The sequence below is a fragment of the Staurois parvus genome, unplaced genomic scaffold (genome assembly GCF_062004578.1).
Source record: "Staurois parvus isolate SC_StPar_1 unplaced genomic scaffold, SC_StPar_1.0 ptg000155l, whole genome shotgun sequence".
Classification (NCBI taxonomy): domain Eukaryota; kingdom Metazoa; phylum Chordata; class Amphibia; order Anura; family Ranidae; genus Staurois; species Staurois parvus.
Genome location: NW_028317951.1, coordinates 1,533,574 through 1,557,935, shown reverse-complemented (window position 1 = coordinate 1,557,935; position 24,362 = coordinate 1,533,574). Strand labels below are relative to the sequence as shown.

At 41.7% G+C, this 24,362-nt stretch overlaps 1 protein-coding gene across 1 annotated transcript in view; it reads left to right on the top strand.

Annotated features, from left to right (window-relative positions):
- Nucleotides 1-5,170: 5,170 nt before the first annotated feature.
- CCNL1 (cyclin L1) overlaps nucleotides 5,171-24,362 on the top strand; it is a 30,861-nt gene continuing 11,669 nt past the window's right edge. The window contains exons 1-3 of the mRNA XM_089675403.1: nucleotides 5,171-5,482; nucleotides 5,623-5,697; nucleotides 13,002-13,111. Coding sequence (XP_089531529.1) covers nucleotides 5,174-5,482; nucleotides 5,623-5,697; nucleotides 13,002-13,111 — 494 coding nt within the window. The 5' untranslated portion in view covers nucleotides 5,171-5,173. The remainder of the gene's footprint in view (nucleotides 5,483-5,622; nucleotides 5,698-13,001; nucleotides 13,112-24,362) is intronic.

Genomic DNA, 24,362 nt, shown 5'->3' with positions numbered 1-24,362 from the left:
CCTTTTTGGAAAGTAGACAGTCCAAGGTATTTAGTAAAAGGCAAGTTTTTTGAAGTTTTAGTTTTTTTGTTATAATGTTTGTTATATTTTTAATTTTTTTCAGTTTTAGTTTTTTTTTTCATGATTTTTTATTTTAACACACTGTGACCAGAGCAATACAGTGTTACCATAGTAAAAATGTACTACTCTGGGGAAGTGATCAGGATTTTGTTTTAACACATTGTGACTGCTTATAGTAATTAATTTCACTGCTATAAGCAAGACTTTTTACAGAATAAAATCAATTCACTGTGTTTTGATGTGATTAGATGTGATTGGCCACAGGTAATCACATGGTACAGATGATCAATCACAGCTAGCAACAAAACTGTACACAATGAATGGCATGAATTGAAGCCATTCATTGTGTACAATTGTCATGTGATCTGCTGTGATTGGTCACAGCGATCACATGGTACCAGCTGCAGCCTGGTACTGTGATCTGTCATCAACAGTGTACGGTGGACACAGCTGGTGACAGATTGCACCCGCAGTGTGGCTGCGTGCGAGGCTTGTTCCTGGAGGACGTCATATGACATCCACCCGAAACAATGAAAGTCCGGCCCAGCCATCAACTTGTTACAGGCCAGGCAGAATGTGATTAAATCAGGTGTTCCCATCAAAGCACCCCTTAAATCAGGTGTTTTCATGGGAGTGACCCTTTACATTAGGTATCCATATCGAAATGCCCCTTAAATAAGGTGTTCCCATTGGAAAGCCCCTTTACATTAGGTGTCCCCATCGAAGTGACCCCTTAAATCAGGTGTTCCCATTGGAGGATCCTTTTGCATTTGGTGTCCCTATTGAAGTGCCTCCTTAAATCAGGTGTTCCCATCAGAGTGTCCACTTAAATCCAGTGTTCTCATGGGAGTGCCCCCTTAAATCAGTTTCCATTGGAGGGCCACTTTACATTAGGTGTTCCTACCAGAGCGCCCCCTTAAATCAGGTGTTCCCATTGGAGGGCCCCTTTACATAAGTTGTCCCCATCAGCATGTCCCCTTAAATTAGGTGTTCTGATCAGAGTACCCCTTAAATCAGGTGTTCCGATCAGAATGCCCCCTTAAATCAGGTGTCTCCATAAGAGTGCCCCCTTAAATCAGTTCCTATTGGAGGGCCCCTTTACATTAGGTTTTCCTACCGGAGTGCACCATGGAAACCATGGGAAGCTATCAGCTGACCCAAGGAAGAAGTGTAGATCGAGAATAGGAGAAGTCCAAGGACAGAACCTTGGGGGATCCTGACGGTAAGAGGAGCAGGAGAGGAGGAAGTAGAGTTGTAAATGACACTGAAGGTGCGGTGAGATAGGTAAGATTTCAACCAACAGAGAGTACAGTCACGGAGACCAAGTAAATAGAGTATGTTGAGGAGGAGGGGGTGGTCAACTGTGTCAAAGGCAGCGGACAGGTCCAAGAGTAAGAGTATGGAATAGTGACCATTGGTTTTAGCGGTTAGCAAGTCATTTGTGAGTTTTAGGACAGCAGTTTCTGTGGGGTATTGTGGGTGAAATCCAGACTGAAGGGGATCGAGAAGGTTATACTCAATGAGGTGGCAGCTCAGCAGGTTGTAGACTAGATGTTCAATGAGTTTGGAGGAAAAAGGGAGTAAGGAGATGGGTCTTAGGTTGCTAAGATTGGTGGGGTTCATTAAGGCCTTTTTAAGTATGGGGGTGACTAGCACATGTTTTAGAGAGTTGGGGAAAATGCCAGTAGAAAGGGAGACATTGAAGATATGAGTTAAAGAATGAAGGATAGAGCCAGAGGGTGACCCTAGTATTTGCGAGGGAACAGGGTCCAGGGGACAGGTGGTTAGGTGGGCTTTAGAAAACAGTTTACCAACCTCCTCTATAGTAGCTGGGTTAAACAAGGGAGGTGTAGATTATGCAGGTGGACAAGGAGTGTAGGGTGAGGGAGATATCTGTACAGTGGAGATCTTGTCACAAATTGTATCAATCTTATTTTTTAAGTGATTAGCGATCTCCCGGGCAGTGAGTGAGTTAGTGGTTGGAGGTAATGAAGGACAATGTAGAGAGTTAAAGCTAGAAGAGTTGATGGGGACTGCGCAAGTTAATGAGAGTGATAATATAGGTCTGTTTGGCAGTGTGGAGACAAGAATTGTATTTCTGAACAGCATATTTATATTGGTCGAAGTCTTGCTGGGTCTTAGTCTTATGCCATAAATGCTGAAGAACACGGCTACATTTTTTAAGGCATCTGGTATTGTCTGTTTGCCAGGGCTGTAGCACTCGGGGCCTAATTCTGTGTGTAGTGAGGGGGGCCAATGTGTCTACAGTGGGTGGCAGTGAACTGTTGTAGACAGAATTGGCCAGGTTGGGACAGGACAGGGCTGAGATTTTGTCATAGAGACAATCTGTTTCAGAAAAAAGAAGAGAAGGGTAACATAGCAAAGGTTTGTACAAGTAACTGTCCAGTAGTTGGGAGACAAGGAGGAGAAAGCCAAGGAGAGAGTAAAGCTAATAAGGGAGTGATCAGAGAGAGGAAAAGGAAAGTTGGTGAGGTTGCAAGGAGTGCATAGGTAGGAGAATACAAGGTCCAGGCAGTTACCATTAGAGTGAGTAGAAGCATGTGTTTTAGGTCAAAAGAAGTGGTTAGGCTCAGAAGTTTACAAGTAGCAGGAGTGTTAAGATTAACAGGGATGTTGAAGTCATCGAGAATGATTGTGGGAATTTCAGAAGAGAAAAAGTAAGGCAGCCAGGCAGAGAAGTCAAGGAAGCTTGATAGCGGTGCAGGAGGCTAATGGATCACAGAAATTCTTAAAGAAACTGGAGAGAATAGACGAATACAGTGAACTTCAAATGAGAAGGACAGAGAGGTGAATGAAGGACCTGAAAAGTGCTTTGAGGGGATAGGAAGATTCCAACTCCACCTCCTTTCCATCCACTAGGCCTGGGAGAGTGAGTCCAGAGGAGACCACCATGGAAGAGAGCAGCAGGAGAGGGAAAGTCAGCTTCATGAAGCCAGGTTTACGTAGTTGCAAGTCGGTTAAAGGAGTTTGTCAAAAAAAGGTCATGGACAGAGGTGAGTTTGTTACAAACAGAGCGGGCATTCCAAAGGGCACAGGAAAAGGAGAGGCTGGTTCTAGGAAGAAGAGGAATAGTAACCAGATTGTGTGGATTGCGGCAGCTGTTAGAGAATAGGGGGTGCTGGGTGTGTTGATCAAAGGAAAAAGATGGCGGCCCAGGATTTGGGGAAATGTCTCCAGATGTTAGGAGAGGCAGAAGGGTGAGAGAGGTAACATGGGAGTATGACTTATGTGGAGGGACAGGTCCCAGTGTCCTGGAGGTTTTATTAGTGTGTGGGTTCAGAATAGAGTTGATAAGTACAGTAATAATGTGAAGAAAGGAGTGAGAATGATATATATATCTCCTATCTTTCATTTTCAGAGTTTATTTAAAGGATAAATCCACATTTATACAAAAAATAATAAATGCATATTTTTTTGAAAGTAAAAAAAAATGTGCATTAGTTTTTGTTTGTTTCAGGAGCCTATAAAGCATTACTCCTGTGATCAATAGATCGCTGGTGTAACGCTGGTCTCCTGCAGATCTGTCAGTATATCTGCTTGTTCGTACAGGATGTACAAGCAAACAGATATACTGATAGGAGGACTGAATGAACTACCATGGAGCTCCACAGTGCCATGATTGTTCATTGAGAACTACAAGGCAACAGCCGCTAAGGCTGTCGGGACTTGTAGTTTCGCATTCACAGAACACTGTGAGAGCTGATTCACAAATACAGTATGCAGTGCAGATTGAAGCTCAGGTTTCACAGCTAATTGATATAGTAGTTGTTCAACGGTTCATGTCAGGTTTACATCATGTTTAGACATGTTCGGTTTAGAAACAGTTCTCATAGATTTCAATAGCACGTATTCCATACCTGAACCAGACGACACTGCTCAGAAACCGGACAGGGCTCTTTTTCTATCCGCACTGAATCCCGGAGTGCACCGGACATATGTCAACAGGCACCATAGGAAACAATGTTATTTCACATGTCATGCTGATTGGGTGCCGTTCAAACCTCACCCAATCCGCATAAATGTGAACTGGCACTGAATGAGTGACATGACTGGGTTGGATGTGCCCCGCTCTGCTGCATTTGTTAAAAATTTGACAGCTAGCAAGAGGGGAGAAGATCCCGCTAGCTGTCAAAGCAGGGGGACTGGCGGTGCATTCATAACATGTTATTCCCTGAATTTGGGTGTAACGTTATAAAAGTCAAACTTATCCTTTAACTTCTTCCCTACTATGCTCTAGCTGAAAGAGAACTACAGCTGATCACGTGATACGGTAAACAGCCAATCACAGCGGCCTTTTACCATGTGATCAGCTATGTCCAATGGCACAGCAGATCACCGGTAAATACAGTTGCTGGTTATCGTCTGCACTTTCCTCATGCTGTTACAGCATGAGGAAAGTAATGCCGACAACCGGCAATTGTCAGAGAAGTGATCGGCACTGATTATCAGGGCACTGATGATTAGTGCCGCCCACCTGTACCCATCAGTGTCGCCTACCTGTGCACAGTAGTGCCACCCATCAGTGCCTCCTATCAGTGCTGCCTAGCAGTGCCACTTTATCAGTGCCCATCAGTGCAGCCTCATCAACACACATCAGTGAAGGAGAAAAATTACCTGCAAAATTTTATAATAGAAACAAAAACTTTTTTTTTTTTCAAATTGTTTGCTCTTTTTTTGTTTATAGAGCAAAAAATAAAACACCCAGTGGTGATTAAATACCACCAAAAGAAAGCGAAAAAAAGGACGAACATTTCATAAGTGTACAAGGTTGCATGACCGCGCAATTGTCAAAGTGCGACAGCGCTGAAAGCTGACCTGGGCAGGAAAGGGGTAGAAGTGCCTGGTAGGCAAGTGATTAAACAAACTGAAGGTAGAGGCTGACTGGTTGCCATGTTTTGGCTAGCCCAGTTTTGAGGAATCGGCCCTGTGGGAATATGAGGGAACACACGTGACCAGCACTGGCTTAGCAGGATCGGTGATGCCAACAAGCTCCAGTAGGAAGTGTAGAAGAGTAACAAGGCTGACAAGGCGGGCGCGCTGATTCCGAGCCCCAGCAGGGGGCAGCATCGGGCGCGATGACGCAGGCAGAGGGATGCTGGGAGAAGACCAGTCACAGCCGGCCAGTTGTTCGTTGCAGTTACGTTCCCGGCAGAGCGCGATGGCGGCCTTACCCTACCTCTCCGCTCCTGCGGCTCCGCCACGGCCTAACGAGGGCATTCTTATCGGGGACCGGCTGTACTCCGAAGTCTACCTCGCCATCGACAACTCCATCATTCCGGAGGAGCGCCTGTCGCCGACTCCGTCTATGCTGGACGGCCTGGACCTGAGCTCGGAGACTGACCTGCGTGTGCTGGGCTGTGAGCTCATCCAGTCTGCCGGGATCCTGCTCCGAATGCCTCAGGTGAGGAGAGGGGGAGGCGGGCGGGAGGCCGGCCGGGCTGGGTGCTTGGAATGCCGGGCCTACTCTGCCTGGCGGAGCGCTGACAGGGCCGGGGGCTCCCAAGATGGCGGCCGCCTCTCATCTTCTTCTCTCTTCCTCAGGTGGCCATGGCGACTGGTCAGGTGTTATTCCACCGCTTCTTCTACTCCAAGTCCTTCGTCAAGCACAGCTTTGAGGTGAGCCATGGTTGGTGGTGGGGAGAAGTCGTGTCAGCCTGTGTATCGTCTGTCCTCCCCCCTCCCCCATTATCTCTCAGGATCAGGTCGTTCCTTAGGTGTTTCCATTCAGGGCTCCTCAGAGCACAGCTGGTGTGTACATTTGTATTAGATGGTAGGGGGTTTACTGAGCACACCGGTTACATCATCACAGGAGCCTGCCAACATTGGGCGTAGAAGACAACCAGGAGAAGTCGCCCGTGATGGAGCTACGAAGGTTCTGTCTACATCCTAAATCACTGAAAGGGGACACACAGCAATATTAACCACTTCAGTACCGGGCACTTCTACCGCCCTCCTGCCCAGGACAGCTTTCAGAGCTGTCGCACTTTGAATGACAATTGTGCGGTCATGCAACATTGTACCCATATGAAATGTTCGTCCTTTTTGTAACAAAAATAGAGCTTTATTTTGGTGGCATTTAATCACCACAGGGTGTTTTATTTTTGGCAATATAAACAAAACAGCAAAAAATGTTTTTCTTTGTTTCTATTATATAATTTTGCAAACAGATAATTTTTCTCCTTCACTGATGTGCATTGATGAGGCCACACGGATAGGCGGCACTGATATGCAGCAATGATGGGTGGCACTGATCATCGGTGCCGATCTGTTTTCTGACAATTGCCGGTTATCAGCAGTACTTTCCTCACACTGACAGCGTGAGGAAACTGCAGTCAATAATCGCATTTACCCAGTGATCTGTGTCAATGGTCACAGCTGATCATGTGGTAAAAAGCTGCTGTGATTGGCCTTTTACCACATTACTGATCAGCTGTGTCTGTAGGACACATCGATCATGGAGATTGCTGGGTGTGTTCTGGAAGGACATTATATGACGCCCTCCCAAAACTGGACAACCGTGCTGTAGCTGTCATTTGGCTATAGCGTGGTTGCCAAGTGAATAACCCCCCCCTCCCCAAACCAAAAATATAATATGTTGCACCTTACCAGTCCTTAGATGTGGTGACTGCATTTGGTTTTTTTTTTTTTTCTCTCACCTGGTGATCTGGCTAGTAACACACCTCCTGTATTAGAGTACCCCCCCCCCCCCCCCCCAGAAGGAGCACAGGGGGCACCTTTTGGACAGTAGAATTGTCAGTCTGGGGTAGGGGAGTTTACATGTCCTAGCAAATTTGGATACATTAACCAATTGAAGCAAAACTTTAGCAAATGCTTTACCAAGAGTTTTGGTCCTTTTTGGGGTAAGCGTAAATAAATGAATAAAAGCTGATCATTTGTAAGCACCCCCTGTCATTGTTAAATGGTTTGTCTTAACCCTCTAATTGTTACATCTAAAAGAAAGCTTGTTCTGTTTAAAACCCACTTTCTTTCCTTTCAAAAGGAAAGGCAGCTTAACGTGTTACTAAACCCATAACTGTAACATCAGTCTGTATATGTAGTAAAATATATACATATAGTAATGTAGTAAAGTATGCTTTTTACACTCCCTGTGAAACTAAGGGGTTAATCCTCCACATTGTGTGAAAAGGTTGTTTGATCCTGACTTCTCTGATCCTCCTGTTCTACTGTCCCCAATCCCCTTTCTGATAGTACAGAGTCCTAGGAGACGAGCTTCACATGCTCAGTTTAGAGGTTTTACCCCCCCCCCCCCCCAACCAGGCCATTTTTTGCTGTGCGGCTCTGTGTTACTTTAACTGACAATTGTGCGGCACCCAAATTAAATTTGTTCCTACGAATTGAGCTTTCTTTCAGTGATATTTGATCGCCTGTGTGTGTGTGTTATTTTTTGCGCTATAAAAAAAAACAATTTTGAGAAACAATATTTGTGACTTTTTGCTATTAAAGCATAGTTCCATCTGAAAAAAAAGAAAAGTCAGCAACTACAAAAAACTGTAGCTGCTGACTTTTAGAATACAGCCACTATCCCTTGGTCCAGCGGTGTCCTCACCACGGCTGGTTTCGTTGGCCGTCTTCTGTCCCCGGCTCCGGCAATTTCAGTGTGAGCACCCGGCTGTGACAGCTTGCTGTGCTTTGTGAATGACCCTGTAGTCTTCTGGGACCTGTCACATGGTGCCAGTCCTTAATGCTTAATGGGGAGCGGGGGACAAAGCATTAAAATCGGAACTGGGTGGAGCTCCGTTTTAAACATGTCCAGTAAAAAAATTTAAAAATCAAATTTCATCATAAATTTAGGCCAAAATGTATTCTACTACATGTCTGCTAAAAAAAAAAAAAACAAATCCCAATATGTGTAAATTAATTGGTTTATGTGAACATTATAGCGTTTACAAACGGCGGTATACTAGTGGAATTTTGTTTACTAGTAATGGCAGCGATCAGTGACTTATAGCGGGACTGTGGCGGACATTCGGACACTGGGGGGAACTGACTTGTCACTGACATCTGCAGTGACACCAATACAGTGATCAGTGTTAAAAAAAAAAAGTACCGACACAGTACTAATGGCACTGGGCAGGAAGGGGTTAACATGAGGGGTGATCAAAGGGTTAACTGTGTGCAGGGAGTGTTTTACTAGGGGGCTGTGTCAGTGTGCACAGGCTGAGAGGGAGCAGAACTGTTAGTAAACAAAACAGTCGTCCTCCGCGTCGGAGATGCTCAGTAGCCAGGACCTGGTGATTGACAGCTGCGGATGGCAACGTAGGTAGGGTGCGTATTTCTTCCATAGGGCAGTCCGGAAGTGGTTAAAGTCTGCCATAATGTGTCACATACAGGTTATATGGTGTATGTGTGTCAGCGAGATCTGCTGTTTTTACTGTCCTCCTACATTTAAAGAATGCTTTGTATATTTGTTGAATACAGGGCTTTCTGTAAATGGACAAAGGGAGAACAGGGGCAGGAAAATAACAGGATATCACCATGTCTATTCTCAGAACGACTTGTATTCTGCTAAAAGAATAGAGGGCTTTTTTGAATTGATAAGGGTAGAGGAAATTACGCTGTAGGGGCTCATTCACAGGTGCAGCCCCTCTGAAAGGTGATGTGCGGTGGATCGCTTTTCAGAGGGTGTTTGACAGGTGTTAAGGAGGCAATATGTTGCCTGCTCACCTTTTAATTCTCAATCCAAGCCTACTGCGTGGCTACCAAATGCATTTTACTACCTGCTTTGGCCGTCCTTGTGCACCAGTCTTTCAAGAGCTGGAACTTAATTTTCAGCACCCGGAAGAAGAGCACTGACTATAATTTCCAGCATTAGTGAAGCTTTAACATTTAAACTACACCGCAGCAATCACAACCTAGGATTAGAGGTAACTTGTCTCTACAGAGCACAATTCATAAACCTTTTTTCTTTCTTTCTTTCTTTCTTGGCATTCCACTCTTAAGTATTCCTAAGGTCACAATAAGGTAAATGTTGTTTTAGTGTGGTATTCGCAAAGATCAGAATAAAAAAAAACAAAAAACCCCATAACTGTGGGTATTGACTATAGGGTCTGTTCATACCCAATACAATTCATTCCAGTTTGCTGGATTGCGTAAGGCAGGTAAACTGCATGGTGCTTGAAATGAAGATACCTAAAAGAAAACAAAGCAGCCTCCTAACACTTTCCTATCTGGCAGGCAGGAAATCCTCATGTTGCTCAGTTCAGTAGAGATGGGCTCCAGTTAGGTCTGATGTTTGGACCCTGCTGTTTTTTTGTGGTTCCATCTGATGGTCTGCATTACTGCAGGTTCTGGCATTAACTAATGGCCTGATGTAGCTGAATGGGCTGAATCCAGAGCACATGGTGAAGAGGTATTAAGCAGGGGCGGACTGACCATTTGGAAACACGGGCACTGCCCGGGTCAGTAGGGGGCCCCATGAGATGCCCCTGGTACCTTTTTCATAGGCTTTTTTGAGTTTGGGCAAGCACACAGGGGCCCCATGATCCCCTATTGCCTGGGGGCCCCATGAGTTGACAGTCCACCCCTGGTATTAAGTGTCATGTTGTAGGCCATTTTTGGTTATTTTAAAGCTGAACTCTTGGCAACTATAGAAGTGTAGTTGCATGTCCACATTAAAGGATACGTTCACTTAAAAAAAAAATGTGCATTTTTTTTTTTTTTTTTTTTACTGGGAGTCTATAAATCGTTGCACCCATGTTCAGCAGATTGTGGGTGCAATGTCAGGCTCTTGCAGAGTGTCCCTACACTGACCTTACCTCTGATGCAGACAGTTACTGAATGACAGGAAGCTCAATAGACTACGAGAGTGCTCACCAGTGTCCTCCCAGTACATTGAGAACTACAAGCAGTCAGCCGCAAAGGCTGACTGTACTTCTAGGCGTTCATTCAGAGGAAACTGAATGATGTGGCTATGTGGGCAGAGCCCCACATGCTGCGTTATATTCAGATAGTTACAGTGGGCGCGGGTCCCCAGTTTACTTTCAGAGGGAATGGGGGGGGAGGTTCAGATGTTGCAAATGAAGGTGAGCTTTCTCTGCCTCTCCAGCTCAGTTCCGCTGATCATTAGAGAGGCAAAGCTGCTTTTTCATATATAGGAGCCAGACCACATGCCAACAATTTATTCTGTGCAGTTTAGCTGTATAAACCCATTTATATAATTGAAGCATGTTCTTCCCAGTGTGGTGCATTTAGCAAGGTAGAGAATGTCCCTTGCAGTGTTGTCAACCTGCAGTTCACCATTCACATTAAATGGAGACATTCAAAATCATGTCATGGTGCACCTGCATTAAATTGCATGCATTCTCCGTTACACCTGGCATGAATTATTTAAGTAAAATCATTGCAAGCCTACTAGATGCATTGCTACTTTGGCAGGTAGCAGATTGTTTACTTAAATGGTGTTATATTGGAAAATGGGGTTTCCAATTTCCACAGCCAATAACTGAAGAACCTCTGCTATGGAACAGTTTAACTGCCTCCCGCCCGCCATATAAGGTAATGACGGGAGGGCGGTGGCTCTCTTGTTCTAGGAGGACGTCATATGACGTCCTCCGACTGCGCGTGCGTGCTAGTCAGTTCCATACAAGTGCTGCTTTTCAGTGCCCTTCACTGATACCTGTCAATGCCCATCAGTGCCTCATCAGTGCCCATCACTGCAGCCTCATTAGCGCACATCAGTGAAGGAGAAAAATTACTTATTTACAAAATTTTATAACTGAAACTAAAACTTTTTTTTTTTCAAAATTTTCAGTTTTTGGTTTGTTTAGCAAGAGGTGATTAAATACCACCAAAATAAAGCTCTATCTGTCTCAAAAAATGATAAAAAAATGTTATGAGTACAGTCTTGCATGACTGTGCAATTGTCATTCAAAGTGCATCAGTGCTGAAAGCTGAAAATTGGCCTGGGCAGGAAGGGGGTGAAAGTGCCCTGTAGACAAGCGGTTAATTTGCTTGCCATTTGAAGTCCAGCTATTTTTATTTAAAGTGGTTCTAAAGGCTGAAGGTTTTTTACTGTCATACATTCTATGCATGAAGGTAAAAAACCTTTGTGTAGCCCCTCCCGCAAGCCCTCCAATGCTTACCCCATCCCGACCCTGATTCCAGCAATGTGCACAAGAGCCTAGGCTCTCCTGGGAAACTTTCTTTGGCTGAGACACAGCAGTGGGTGCTATTGTCTCCTGCTGCTTTCAATCAGTCAGTGAGGAGGGAGCATAGGGTGGGATGGAGCCATGCGCTGTGTGTCCCATAGATGCACAAAGGCTGCTCAGGAGCAAGCATGTACAAGTGCCCCCAGAGTAATTCACTTGTTCTGGGGGCACTAGAAAAGTGGGAGGGGCCTGAAGCTTCGGTGGGGGACCCAAGAAGATGGGTTGGGGCTGCTTTGTGCAAAACCATTGCACAGAGCAGATAAGTATGATGTGTTTATTATTTTCAAGAAAAAAATTGAGGCTATAGAACCACTTTAAATGTGCGACTACAATGGAAAAAGTATGCAATATTAAAATGAAAAAAAAAAAACTATCTACGTTGACGCTTTCAGAACAGATTAACTCTTTGATCCTGTAAACACAGCTTTTAGTTAGAGAAATGTGTGCACACAGGCACTTTCCAGAAGTCTTCCCAAGCTTGCACAAGCATTTTACATTAGGTTTAGGAAATACGGGTTTGTGTATATACTGCTTAAAACCAACTGCTTTGTTCCACATACGTCAATAATTCTTCAGAGACTGATGCTGGATACAGAATGTGAATACCTACATTATGAACACTAGCTCTTACATTCTCTGAGCGAAACACTGGCTAAAGATCCTTCCAAGGTCAGAGGTCATCTGAAATATGTTTTACTGCACATTTAGAATCTGGATGATTGTTTATGCAATTAAGCAGTTGTCCAAGACTTCATGTTCCATAGACTCTGCCTCAGTAAGGGCAATTCTCAGATCTTGACAAGTTTTTTTGGAGTCAAGGATACAGATGGAATTTTAAAGGTGTGTGCGCATTTTGAACAATGCCTAAATAAAATGACTTGTTTGTATTTAAATTTGGTATTTTTCCATTTTAATTGGGGAGTCCATGTGAAACGTATATTGAGGCTTGGTGGCTTGAAAGTCTGAGTCATATTTGAGCTATGGGTTTAATTGCCTTTCACAGTTTTCAGGATGTTCTTCCAGATGAGTATTTCACTTTTCTACGTGTAAAATGTACTAAGGAACAGTGCTTTTGAATTGCTCAAAATCACTGTTGTAGATATGTTTGCATTTGTGAAGACTGAATATTTATTTTTGCGTGTCCATTGCTGAGCAAAATTGATGAGAATTGATATTCACAGGTTTTTCTAGCGGACATTTCTAGGCATCACCACATGGAAAAACAAGGCCATGTCACATTTGTGATCCTGTCATAAGTGATGGGATCATTACACGGTGCTAAATAAGGTAGATAAGTGCTCGTCTGTTTCCTTTAGACTTTCCTTCACTGGCTGGATGAGCGAGCTGTCACTTTCTTCATGGGAACCTTGCATACGGTAATTTGTTTCTTCAGCAAGGGAGTGACCCTGCTTATCGAGCCAGAGGAGGAGTGAAGAATGGATGTGGCTGTATTTTCTCTGCAGTCTTTGATCCTGCCACTAGTTAGTTGTTACTAGTGACTGGATCACATGTTGCATGGCCCTAAATGTTGACCAGGTTTTTTTTTTTTTCTGTTTTTTCAGCTTCTGAGCTTGAGCATTCACACTGTTGGGTTCTTGTTTACACATGTGCACCAAACAATAAGGAAGAAAAGTACTCTGTATGTACATTCCAGTTTAGCTATGTTTGCTTTTCATTCCACATCCCTTTCTTGCTTTTTCTTTGAACCAAATGTTGAAATATGGTACTCTCATCAAATTGACTTCTTTTCAGATTGTTGCCATGGCTTGTATCAATCTCGCTTCCAAAATTGAAGAAGCGCCCAGAAGGATTAGAGATGTGATAAACGTTTTTCATCACTTGCGCCAATTAAGAGCAAAACGGTATGTTTCTTTGTTATGCAAATGCAATTACTGGTTTGTCAAATAATTTTCAAAGACGCAGCTTTATAATCTTGTGCTCCTCCATCCAATATCTGTGCCTACTGAACAGAAATCAGTATTTTTCAAGCTGCTGTAGAATTGAACAGAATATATGCATATTTTAGATGAGACAGTTTAATTATTTCAGTGTGATAACATTTCTTAAAAGGGCCATTTTTAGGCAATTTCCAGTTTTGATTTCTTGAGGAAATATTTTTACACAACAGTCCTTTACACAACAGATTTGTGTTGTGGACTTTTCTTGTTCGCAATATTTCTGCACATGTGCCGAACATCCTCTTAATCTTCTTTGGATATCATGCTTAATTTTTCTGTTCAGATCTTGTGTTGGAATTTGTTTTCAGCACTTAGCTATGTATGGATCCCCCAGGCCTAAATAACAGACTTCTAAGTTAGAGACAAGTCAAGAGCCAAGACTCAGGTTTGATTTTGCAGTAGAATTTTTAAGTGAAAAAAGAAGGGTTAATTTTTTTATTAAACTAAAGAGCATGTCCAATATAGTTTCAAGAAGGATTTTATGTTTCTGTAATCTGTAAAGTATTGCATGTTGATTTATTTCCTTTAATCTAGTTTTGTGATATTCCATAAACTTTTAAACCTCCTATGTGCTTCATAGATTTGTGTCGTACTTCAGTTTAAACAGTTGCTTACTTGAGCTTTTTAAAATAAATGGAAATGTATTGCTGGTTTGCATTCTTGGTAAAGACCATCCTCGCAGAGGATTGAAAAATGTCTACATTTTTACCACTTTTCAAGGCCACAACTGCACACAAGGGCTACAGATAGTTCATCAGGATAGGGTCACTTCTTGTGTAATAACTTTTTTTTTTTCATATATATATATATATATGTTAGTCACACTTGGGCATCAATCCATGCTGCATATAGCTGTGATTAGTTTTCTGTGCATGAATTCATTAAACCAGGGTACATAGCCATGTATAGAAAAGGTTTTCTTTGTGGGCGAGATGCACATTCGTTTTCAAAAACTAATACTTTTATCTACACATATTATATTAAACTTGATTTTAAATGATTAGGCATAGTGCAGACATTACATCTTATTGAGATTTGTAGTGGTAATATGTGAAGTCTGCACTGGTTTTGTTTTTTAGCTAGCCACTTCAGATTTCAGGGCTTCAAACTGCGACTCATTCATTCAAAGGATTGACTCAGACTGAAAACTTAGCCATGTGGTGTGTGCATAAATCATGCAGTTTTGAAGATATTGCCTTCTCAGATCTGAGCTCAAGGCTTGAGTACTGAATTTCTTTTTCTGCTAGATTTATTCACTCAGTGTATGGGCAAAATCGATCAGCCCCAGCATTCCTAGCTCTACTGCAAGACTCGAATAAGGCTAGGTTCACACCCTTGCATTCCCTGCATGCTGTGTTTTGTATGGGTTGCTGAACCTGCCAGAAATGCAGGTAAAAGGTCCTTGCACCTTTCCATAAATCATGTCACACAGAAACCACATGGTGCTTTCACGCCATGCAGTTTCATGCACCCGAAAACGCACTGCATTTTGCGATGCATGGGGGTGCCATTTAAAAAATTAATGGCACCCCCATGCTTCTGCATAAGAGCAGCACGTTTTGGCTGTAGGTGCAGGACAGCGTGCAATTTACACACTGTTCCACACCCAAAACAGTGTGAACCTAGTCTTCGTGCACATTACCAAGAATTGTGTTCATATAAAGGCCTATTTCTAAATTTTGTGTGAACAAATTTAACTGCCGTCAGAATGGTCACTAGTAATAAAATGAGATGTCTTGTTTTCATAAACTTGGTTTGCTTTACAGTAAATGTCTGTACACACTGGCGCAAATAGAGCTAGATACTTTTTATATTACATCAGCACGCATGTCATGTAGAAAGAAGACATTTTGAAGATATTCAAGCACGTTTTTAAATGTGGTCTTTAATTCAATTGCATATGCCTGCTGGATCTAAGTTTTTATATACGTCTATATATAATTAAGTCAGAAAATCTTATATTAAGGAATCTGACAAACGCCATGAGTAGTGGTTATGACATGTAAAGCAAGCAGAAGAAAAGTCATGTTACCTTTTTATGTTTTAGACATGTGTATTGACTTTACATTTTTTTCCCTTGCAACCGACTATACAGCAACCAGCTACATTTACCAATGCCTGGGTGATGTGGAGTGGTACATAGAGATGAAGCTTTCGTCTTGGCAACAGTGAGTGAAGTGTCGAAAATCCCCATGGAGAAGCCAGTGCTCTGAGAATAGGTCACTGGAATCGGGGACTCACAGGTTGGCCACTGGTGAACCATTTGGACAAACTCCTGTGTCATGTTAAACTTTTGTCTTTTGCTGTCCAAGTTTAATTTAATGGTTATTTATGTTGCATATCTTCCAACACAGACATTTGTATGAGGAGTCAAATCTTACAAGGAAAACATCTCTAGCTTGTTTATACCGGCACATTTTTATTGTTAAAGGAGTTCAGTATTTAAGAATTTACCCATAAGAAATTTACATTACCAGAAAGCTTCAGTTTAACTCCTTTTACTGTTCCTAATAATGGTACTTAATTTGGTTGAGGAGCTACACTTCAAAGGCACATATTTTGTATTGTATTGAAGAAACATTTTTTTTATTTCTCAATCTTTCCACTGCTTGCTGTAGGCTTGCAGTTGTAATATGCATTTGCTGCTACTCACCATCTTGCTGTACACCACAATGGGAGAATCTTACAATTAAAAGCATATGTAACCTTTTTTAAGGCTTTAAAGCGACTGCATTACAACATGCTTTGAACACTGTTAGTGTATTTCACCTTTGCAGCCAAATTGGCAAAGCACTTTATATTTGTTACATGTTCCCATTACATAGCATTACTTTAAAAAATTGCTGCCTATCTTTTTTTCTTGCTGACCATTTCGACCTAGCCATCACATGTAATGTTAATGGGATGGAGTGGGGTTGCTGATAATTTGTTTACCATAATTAACCTTGCTTGTGCAGTTCCCTCAGGGCTTCATTATCGGTTGTAAACTAGATGTCCACACTGTCTGTGCTAACAAAGGGTAAAAGATCTCAAGGCTTAGGTGGTACATTGTATGTCATTTTTAAAAAAATCTGTCCCCTAATTTCACCTTGCAAGCCATTCTGAACAAAATAAGTTGCTTGTAGAGTTATGTGTATATTTTGCTTCAAGAAACAACTAGAACGGTAAGAAGTGTTTTTGTTTTTGCATGCTGTGTGAATGGTAACGTAACATTGTTGGGGTTTCTCAAATTTGACTGCCAAGGTGAAATTAAAGTTTAACTGTCTCCTAAATTCGATCGGGCATGTTTCCTAAATTCAGGCATATATAGATCAGGTTTGAATGTTTACAGAAACTTGTTATACACTTCACATTTTTTTTTTTCTATATCTGGACCGTTCTGTGTTTTATGCAATAGACAGAACAGGTTTTGACAAGATGCTAAAATGCTTTGCTCAACCATGATATTTGCACTCTCTGGACACCTTAACAGAGGAACTATACACACAAGTTACTTTGCTGAAACACATTCAAGTCACATATCTAGTGATAGCTGTCACAATTACTAGTTTGCTTATGTCCATTCTCTCCTGAACTGTCAAGTTTTTAAATGGTTGGGGTCATAGTTGATCAGGTGCGCAGCCATTTAGCAAGTGTAGGCTGAGATGGCAGCTTCCTTGGCTGCAAAGAAAAAAAAAAAAAAAGGTTTAGTTCCACTTAGATTTAGATTATAAAATATTTCCATAAAATTGCAAATCAGTGTTTTGTAAACTACTTGCTACAGAAATGTTAAAATCTGTCACAAAGCTAAATGGCTTCCTCTGTAGCCTCCAATGGAAGCAGCCATTGTTTTTTATTTCTGGGGACACTGTTTAAAATTGTATTTATCTGCTGGTCTTCGTAGTGCCACAAACCATATTCTTGCAAGCTCACAAGTTACTGCATATCTCTTCAGCTTCCTGTATACCCCTGGGTCACCAAACCTAGGGCACTCGTACTTGGAAATACCTACCTATCAGAAGGTTGGTACTTCTTATCTGCTACCTCAGGTGCCCAGTAAGAAGTGCCAACTTCTCTATTTGAATTTAGTATTTGTTCTTTGGAAGCTGAGTTGTCTGCTGTAACATGTTATCAACATTTTTACAGACTAGTACCTCATTCACACTTGTGTTTTGGGAGAGGGTAAAAGATGCACAGCCGAGCTGTGTTTTCATTTCATACACTTACTCCAACCAGCGCCTCCTTTTGCTGCAAAGGCAACAGAAGGGGGAGTGCACGTGCAATGATGCAATGCAAAGCAAAAATGATCAACCCTGCACGGGGTTTAAGGGATCAAAACAGGTGGTGAGGAGGCGATACAGCGCCTCCTCACAGCCTGTCAAATGTCCTCTGAAAAGCGGTCTGAACGCAGAACACACTTCAGAGAGAATCACTGGTGTAAACTAGCTGTAGGTCAGTACATGTCACACTGAAATGTTCAGCTTCACTGAAAAGAATGTAGTGGCCCTGGTGATAAAATGTTGCACAGGAAAAGAGTGATAATCTACTTTTCATGCCCTTCAGAGATGGGTATCTAGCCCTGTGCCAAGTTACTCTTAAACTTTACAAAATGTAGTACCTCTGCACTTTAAAATGTTCCTTTTTGTATTTAAATACAAATCAATGGGTCCTTTTGTCTGTAAAGTCGGTCAATGATAATAAGACAGCAATGAAAGCATGATCCCATCCACCCTCTGACCCTCGTGTTGGCTAGTGCAGCCCCAACAGTTGCAATGATTGAGTGTTTATGTTGTATAGTTTATCAGTGCAATAGTATGGAATTATATTCCCATAATTGTTACTTTTTACAGACCTTTTAGTGGCCTCTTGCTTAGACATTTGATACGTAGGTTTTAGTGCTCACTTTTGCTTAAAATGTAGCTTAAAGTAGTTACTCTCAAATGGATAAAATGTATTCTCTGAGATATTGGTCTAATCTCAAAAATTACTTTAGTGCTTATGAGAAGTTATTGAATGGCGTTTTCCAAGCTTCATTTAAAACATGATCGCTGCTCGAGATCCTTCTGATTTAATACTGCCCCCTCTTTCCTTAGCTTTGGGAGACTTTTTAAAGTAGTTTTATACATGCTAGACATATAAGATATATCACTTCTAGAACATTGTAACCTCAATGATGAGGCACTGTACAAGGTTTGTTATGTATCAATGGCAAGGCATTACACCAGGTTTTTACCTGAAAAAGGTTTCGCTGGCAGAATCTTTAAGTTATGACTCCTAGAGAAAGGGTACTAGTGTGTCCTCCTTTATAACTACCTTGCCATCGTACCACATTTTGCTCTGTGATACTGAGGTTCATCCCAGTGCTGATTATTCTTTTACAGTAGCACACTCGAAGAATGCTGGATTATGCACCTGGTTTACTTAATTTTATCTGCAACTGATTTGTGAGCAATCATGTTCCTGAGTCTCTGGTAATATCTACATGGGACCAGTCAGTTGTTGATGACTGAGGATTGCCATCGTATAACTTCACTTAAGGGATAAATTCACCTTTTAAAAATCAAATAAATGCACATCTTTTTGCAGATAAAAATGTGCATTTATTATTATTTTGTTTTTGGATGCTGGAAAGTATTGCACCCGCGGTCAGTAGATTGCGGTGCCATGCAGGACTCTTGCAGACTGTCGGTGTTTCTTTCTGCTTTTACCTTCTACAGGCAGGCAGATTCACACTGACAGGAAGAGATTATGAACTACCGCAGCACTCAACAGCGCCATGGTAGCTCATTGAGAACTAAAAGCTGACACCTGCTAATCCATGAATGAATAACACGGCCAGGCGGAGCCCGCTTGGTGACAGCTAGTGGAGGGAGATGATCCCCCACTAGATGCAGCGGAGCGGGCAGCATCTGCAGGAGTGGGAACATGTTACATGATCAGCCATAAAAACAAGTGGAACATGTAACATGTTCCCAAAGGTAAACTTATCTTTTAAGCTATCTATAATGTTGTCTGATCTATCCCTTATTAGTATGTTTATTACAAAATCTTATGTACTAGATAACACATTTTTAGATTTTTTTATATTCTGGCTACCAGCAGTTTACTTCCACAACTTATGCTTCGTGACCCTGACAGCATTGGTCACTTGTTTCCAAAACCATACCTACTGAATGAAAAAAAAAATGCTTTGCTTGCTTATATCTTGAAACCCTGCCACTTCCCTGCTCTACAGCCTCTTGTATTTTACGCTTCAAGGGAACCTTCACTGCACACTGTGGTTCTTTCAGACAACTTGTACATCACTATATAACGTATAAGTGGAAGAAATGGCTGCGTGTAGTGGGGGTGCAGTCACACTGGACAGTGGCATTGTATTGCAGTAATTTGCGTCAAACTGCTGTGCTAAAAAAAAATTGTGCATAGTACTTTATTACATTTTGTTTCCAGTGCACACCACTGCAGTGCACTGGTGCAAACTGATAACATAGGAAACATGGCTTTTTGCCTGGCATGTGTGGGACTGTGCTAGAGTAGGCTGCCTAGTGAAGCTCCAGTGTGCCTGGTGTGAATGAGCCCTTAAGAAGGCTTTGTGTGCAGCATGCTAGTGAGTCACCTGAGATCAGAGAATGGGGCGGGGGGGGGGGGTTCATCAAGATGTGTTTACATCACAGGGGTGGATTTTTTTGGTAAACATGCCTTTTGCTCTTTAGCTTTACATCCACTTTGGAGATAATGTCACAATTCAAACTGACCATTTCAGAAAACTGATTAAAGCTGCTGTTTTTTGAGAGAAGCTAGTGACATTTTAGGCTCGCATGCTGCTTCTTTCATGACGGGAATTGAACGTATTGCAAGTGAGATCACTTCTATATTATGCACTCAAATGGTTGCCTTTCCATAGAAATGAGTTGAATTTTTCAGTGTATGCAAGGAAAGAAAGAGTAGGAGAGTTTGACTTGAGGGGGGGGGGGGGGGGGTTAGTTTTCCTTTCTGTGTTTTAAAAAAAAAAAAAAAAGCAGTCTTTTGAAACACTATAGTACAATAACCTTAATAAAATAAGAAAACAATATTTCGGTAGATGCCAGTGGTGTATCGCATATTTTGTCATTTGCAGTAACACATATCTCTCGGTAGTGGCATTAAATGGATACTAAATTTGGTAGTTGCACAGCATTTTTGTACACTATGGCATACTTTGTGTACTTTTCCAGCAATGACCAGTTCAGAGTCCAATCACCACTCAGCCAATGTTTCCTTAATCGTTTCCACTTCTTCTTTTGGGTCCCATAAAGTATCATTTGCGGGCATGCAGTGGCAGAAGAGGAGCAATTCCAGTACTTGGCACACAGGAATTGCATCATTCCTGACACCCCAGAATGCTGGGAATGGGCCAGCATGTACACTACACTGTGCATTGACTTTGCAGTGTAAATTAAAATCCCAAAATTGCGAGCAGCATGGACAAAAATCATTTATTGTGCCTAAAGAGACTCGGCTCTTTTTTTTTTTTTTTTTTTTGGTGTGCTTTTACTGCCTCTTAACTGCTACCCTCTTTTAGCTGCAGAGGCAGGAATTATACCTCCTGTAGCCTTTGGCAGGTGCTACTGCCTGCAAAACGCAACCATTCAGGTGAATGGGGCCGCTCTTCAAGTGCCCTGGAACTGCCAACATTTCAAGGGGTTAAAGCCAGCAGATAGGATGCCATATGCCCCCTCACCTTCTGTCAAAAGGTCTCTGAAGAGTGAGCAAAGCTAGTGTGAATAAGCCCTTGTAAGTTTCTTGCATATTGTATTGATACTAGTAAAATTAATGAAAGTCTCTTTTTAAATTATTTGCCTGTATCAGTAAATGATCTGTAACCAGAGGGCACAGTTTTGCAATACTATGGGACTGATTTATGAAACCTGGTGATAAAATGAAGCTGCTGTTCATTGAAATCAATTTCTTCTTCAGAAATAAGAAACACACCTGGCTGCTTGATATGGGAAACCACTTGAATTTAGTTCCATTGATCATAAATCAAGCCATGAGAGTAAAACAGCGTTTCCCCAATTAACAGGCTGCTATTTCACCCACCAGAATCAGAATAATATGTTCTCTGTCTATAACTGGCATGTAGTCTGGAGTTGGAGAATGGCAACATCTGAGACATGTTTTCTTTTTGACAGATTCCACTTATACCCTGTAAACATAACACATCTTAAGCAGTTTGTAGGGTTTGAATATACTTATGTGTAATATTAGTTGAACTAAATATTAAACCTTAGAAACTGATGAATTATAAAACGAACAGGTTCGTGCACCAAACTACTGTTTAATATGGGTTCTTGCAGCCTTTAATACTATGTTTTATGTGTAAAAAAAAAAAAAAATCCGGCTTGTATTTTAGGTTGCATGGTACTTAAGCCTACATCACTTATTGTGGATGTTTTTCTGTGCCGGGAAAGGCTGTCATTTTTTTTTTATGAATATTACTTATAGTTGCTAAGCTTGATAACCATTGTTTAGTACCTTATCTCACTATTTTCCTTTTAACATAACTGTGTGGTTCTTTATTAAATGGCTGACCTACTGGAATTCTGAGTTCAGTGTTGACACATCTGTCTTATCTCGAAATGTTTGATACCACTTACTGCAGGATTGATCCACCATTACTCTGGTGAGGAATGGAGCTCTTGTTTTTTCCACATTTCAGTTGAATGCTAAATTTAAAACTAAGAATTCACATTCTATCCTCTAGTCATAATGATTCAATGTTTCCAATGCGCACTCAAACTAATGTCTGCAGTACTTTTGCTTCAACTCACTGGCATCTTCTTGGCTTCTTCTGGGTGTTGGTCTTCAGCCGCCTTGATTGTGTCATGAAGGATATTGTCACTGCTGCTGGATTTCAGTCATCCTGACAGAGGCACTGTACTGGAATGTAAACTGAGCTGTGCATGCACAGCTTAGTGTACATTCTACAGGTAGCTGAGAGCAGGCAAGTAGGTTTCTTTCATTGTGTCTTTTCTACAATAAAGCTAGGTTCAGATCTGTGCAGAAATATGTGTAATTGCATGCATTCTTGCAGCTGCACAGAAAACGTGCGGTGTGCCATTAAGTCCAGGCACTAAAAATGCAAATTTCATTCCACAGCGTTTTTAAAAAGACCAGGGACCTTATTCTTACAGGAAAAAGTGGTTACAGCGGTCCATTCAAATGAATGAGCTGCCGTGCCTGCACTGATGTGTCTTGCAGTTGTCTGGCTCCTCAGGAATCAGGCTTGCCATATGCAGCCCCATAACAAAATATGTGATAGACTGCTGGAAATGGTTAAAAGCTTCTGAAAAATCTGTTAAATAATGTAAGACCTTTTCACACTTGATCCCCTAATGGGAAGAAAATCAAAGCAGAACTACACCCTTCTATTGTTTGCAGCCAAAGAAGCTGCCATTTTAGCCTCGGTTTGATCTACAGTTGCCATGGTGCTGCTCATGTGAAACCTGCTGACCCCAGCCATTGTACAGGTTGACAGTTCATTTGAGGGCTAGAAGCACGCCGGTAACCGAAATGGTTATCATTCAAGGCATGTCTTGAATGTAACTGCTTTGGAAAGCCATTATATCCATGGGTTTAGTTCTGCTTTTTGTTCACTTCTGACATCCAGTTTTGTGAAAAATTTTTCAGTTCAGAGTAAATTCATGCAGTTCACTTAATTTTAGTGAATTAGATCCATTAAGGCTCCATGCACACTGGGCTTATAAAACACTAGTTCCCTTGGCAGATAAAAAATGCTCATATAGAGTGTTTTTGTACACTGTTTAGGAGAGTTTAGCGGGGTTTTTTTCTGCCAGAAAGCTTCAATCAAAAATGCAAACCAGAAGGGGTTTTTTCCTACCTCCAAATGCTGAGCTTAAAATATGCCTCTGATCACCCCAATGTGTATAGACACATAGGATAACACTGAGCTGCTTCTACACACAACTCCTGTAGAAGCAGTGATCTTTAAGCCAGTGTGCATGGACCCTTAGTCATGAGGCTTGCAGGAGGTTGCAGTAGAAACAAGTTCTTTATTCACAGCATACACTTTTTTGTTTCATAACCTCAGTGTTTTAATAACCGTACAAGCAATAGTTATATTTGACTATTAATTCCCTGCATGCTTTGCAGCTTCTCCTGCTGTTTACGTTCATTTTCTAAAGACCTACATATCCCATGATACCTTGCCAGCGATTTCCGTTCTGACTCCACCCCCTAAAACTCCTCCTCTCAGCACCTCTGTAGTTCAGAAGGCAGGTTCTGTGAATTTTGTGACACAGCAGTGCCTACTTACAGGGCATAGTAAATGTGTCACAGTATTCAAAGTAGTTAATGTGTGAAGATCCTCAAAGTAAGTTTTGCAATCTTTGAGATTGTTCAGATTAATAGGAGTAGGCTAGAAATAATTGAAAATCAGTGTGGAAATGTATACACAATTTTACATTTTGACTATAGGTTTGCGTTTAAACATTCAAGGACAGGCAAATGTCACAACTTCTCATCTGTAGCCATTCTTGGGAAAAGCCAATGCGTGGATATTGTTATACACCTCCATATTTTTTTTTTTTTTGTAAGATGATCTACTAAACACAGGTTAGTTGTGTTTCAGTAAAGTTGTTAACATGGTTCTAAAGGCAGATGGTGTTCTACATTAACCACTTGCCTACAGGACACTTATATCCCCTTCCTGCCCAGGCCAATTTTCAGCTTTCAGTGCTGTCGCACTTTGACAATAGCGTGGTCATGCAACACTGTACTCATGAAATTTTTATCATTTTTTTTGAGACCGCTTTCTTTTGCTAGTATTTAATTACCTCTGGGTTTTTTATTTTTTGCTAAACCAAAAACAACTGAAAATTTTGGAGAAAAAAGTTTTCTTAGTTTTTGTTATAAATTTTGTAAATAAGTGATTTTTCTCTTTCACTGATGTGCGCTAATGAGGCTGCACTGATGGGCACTGATAGGCTGCACTCATAGGTGGCACTGATGAGGAGGCACTGGTAGGTGGCACTGATGGGCATTGACAGGCATCACTGATGGGCACTGAAAGGCTGCACTCATAGGTGGCACTGTTAGGCGGCACTGATAGGTGGCACTGACTGGCATTGATAGATGGCAGAGGCAGCTCAGATGTGCACTGATATGTGGCACTGGC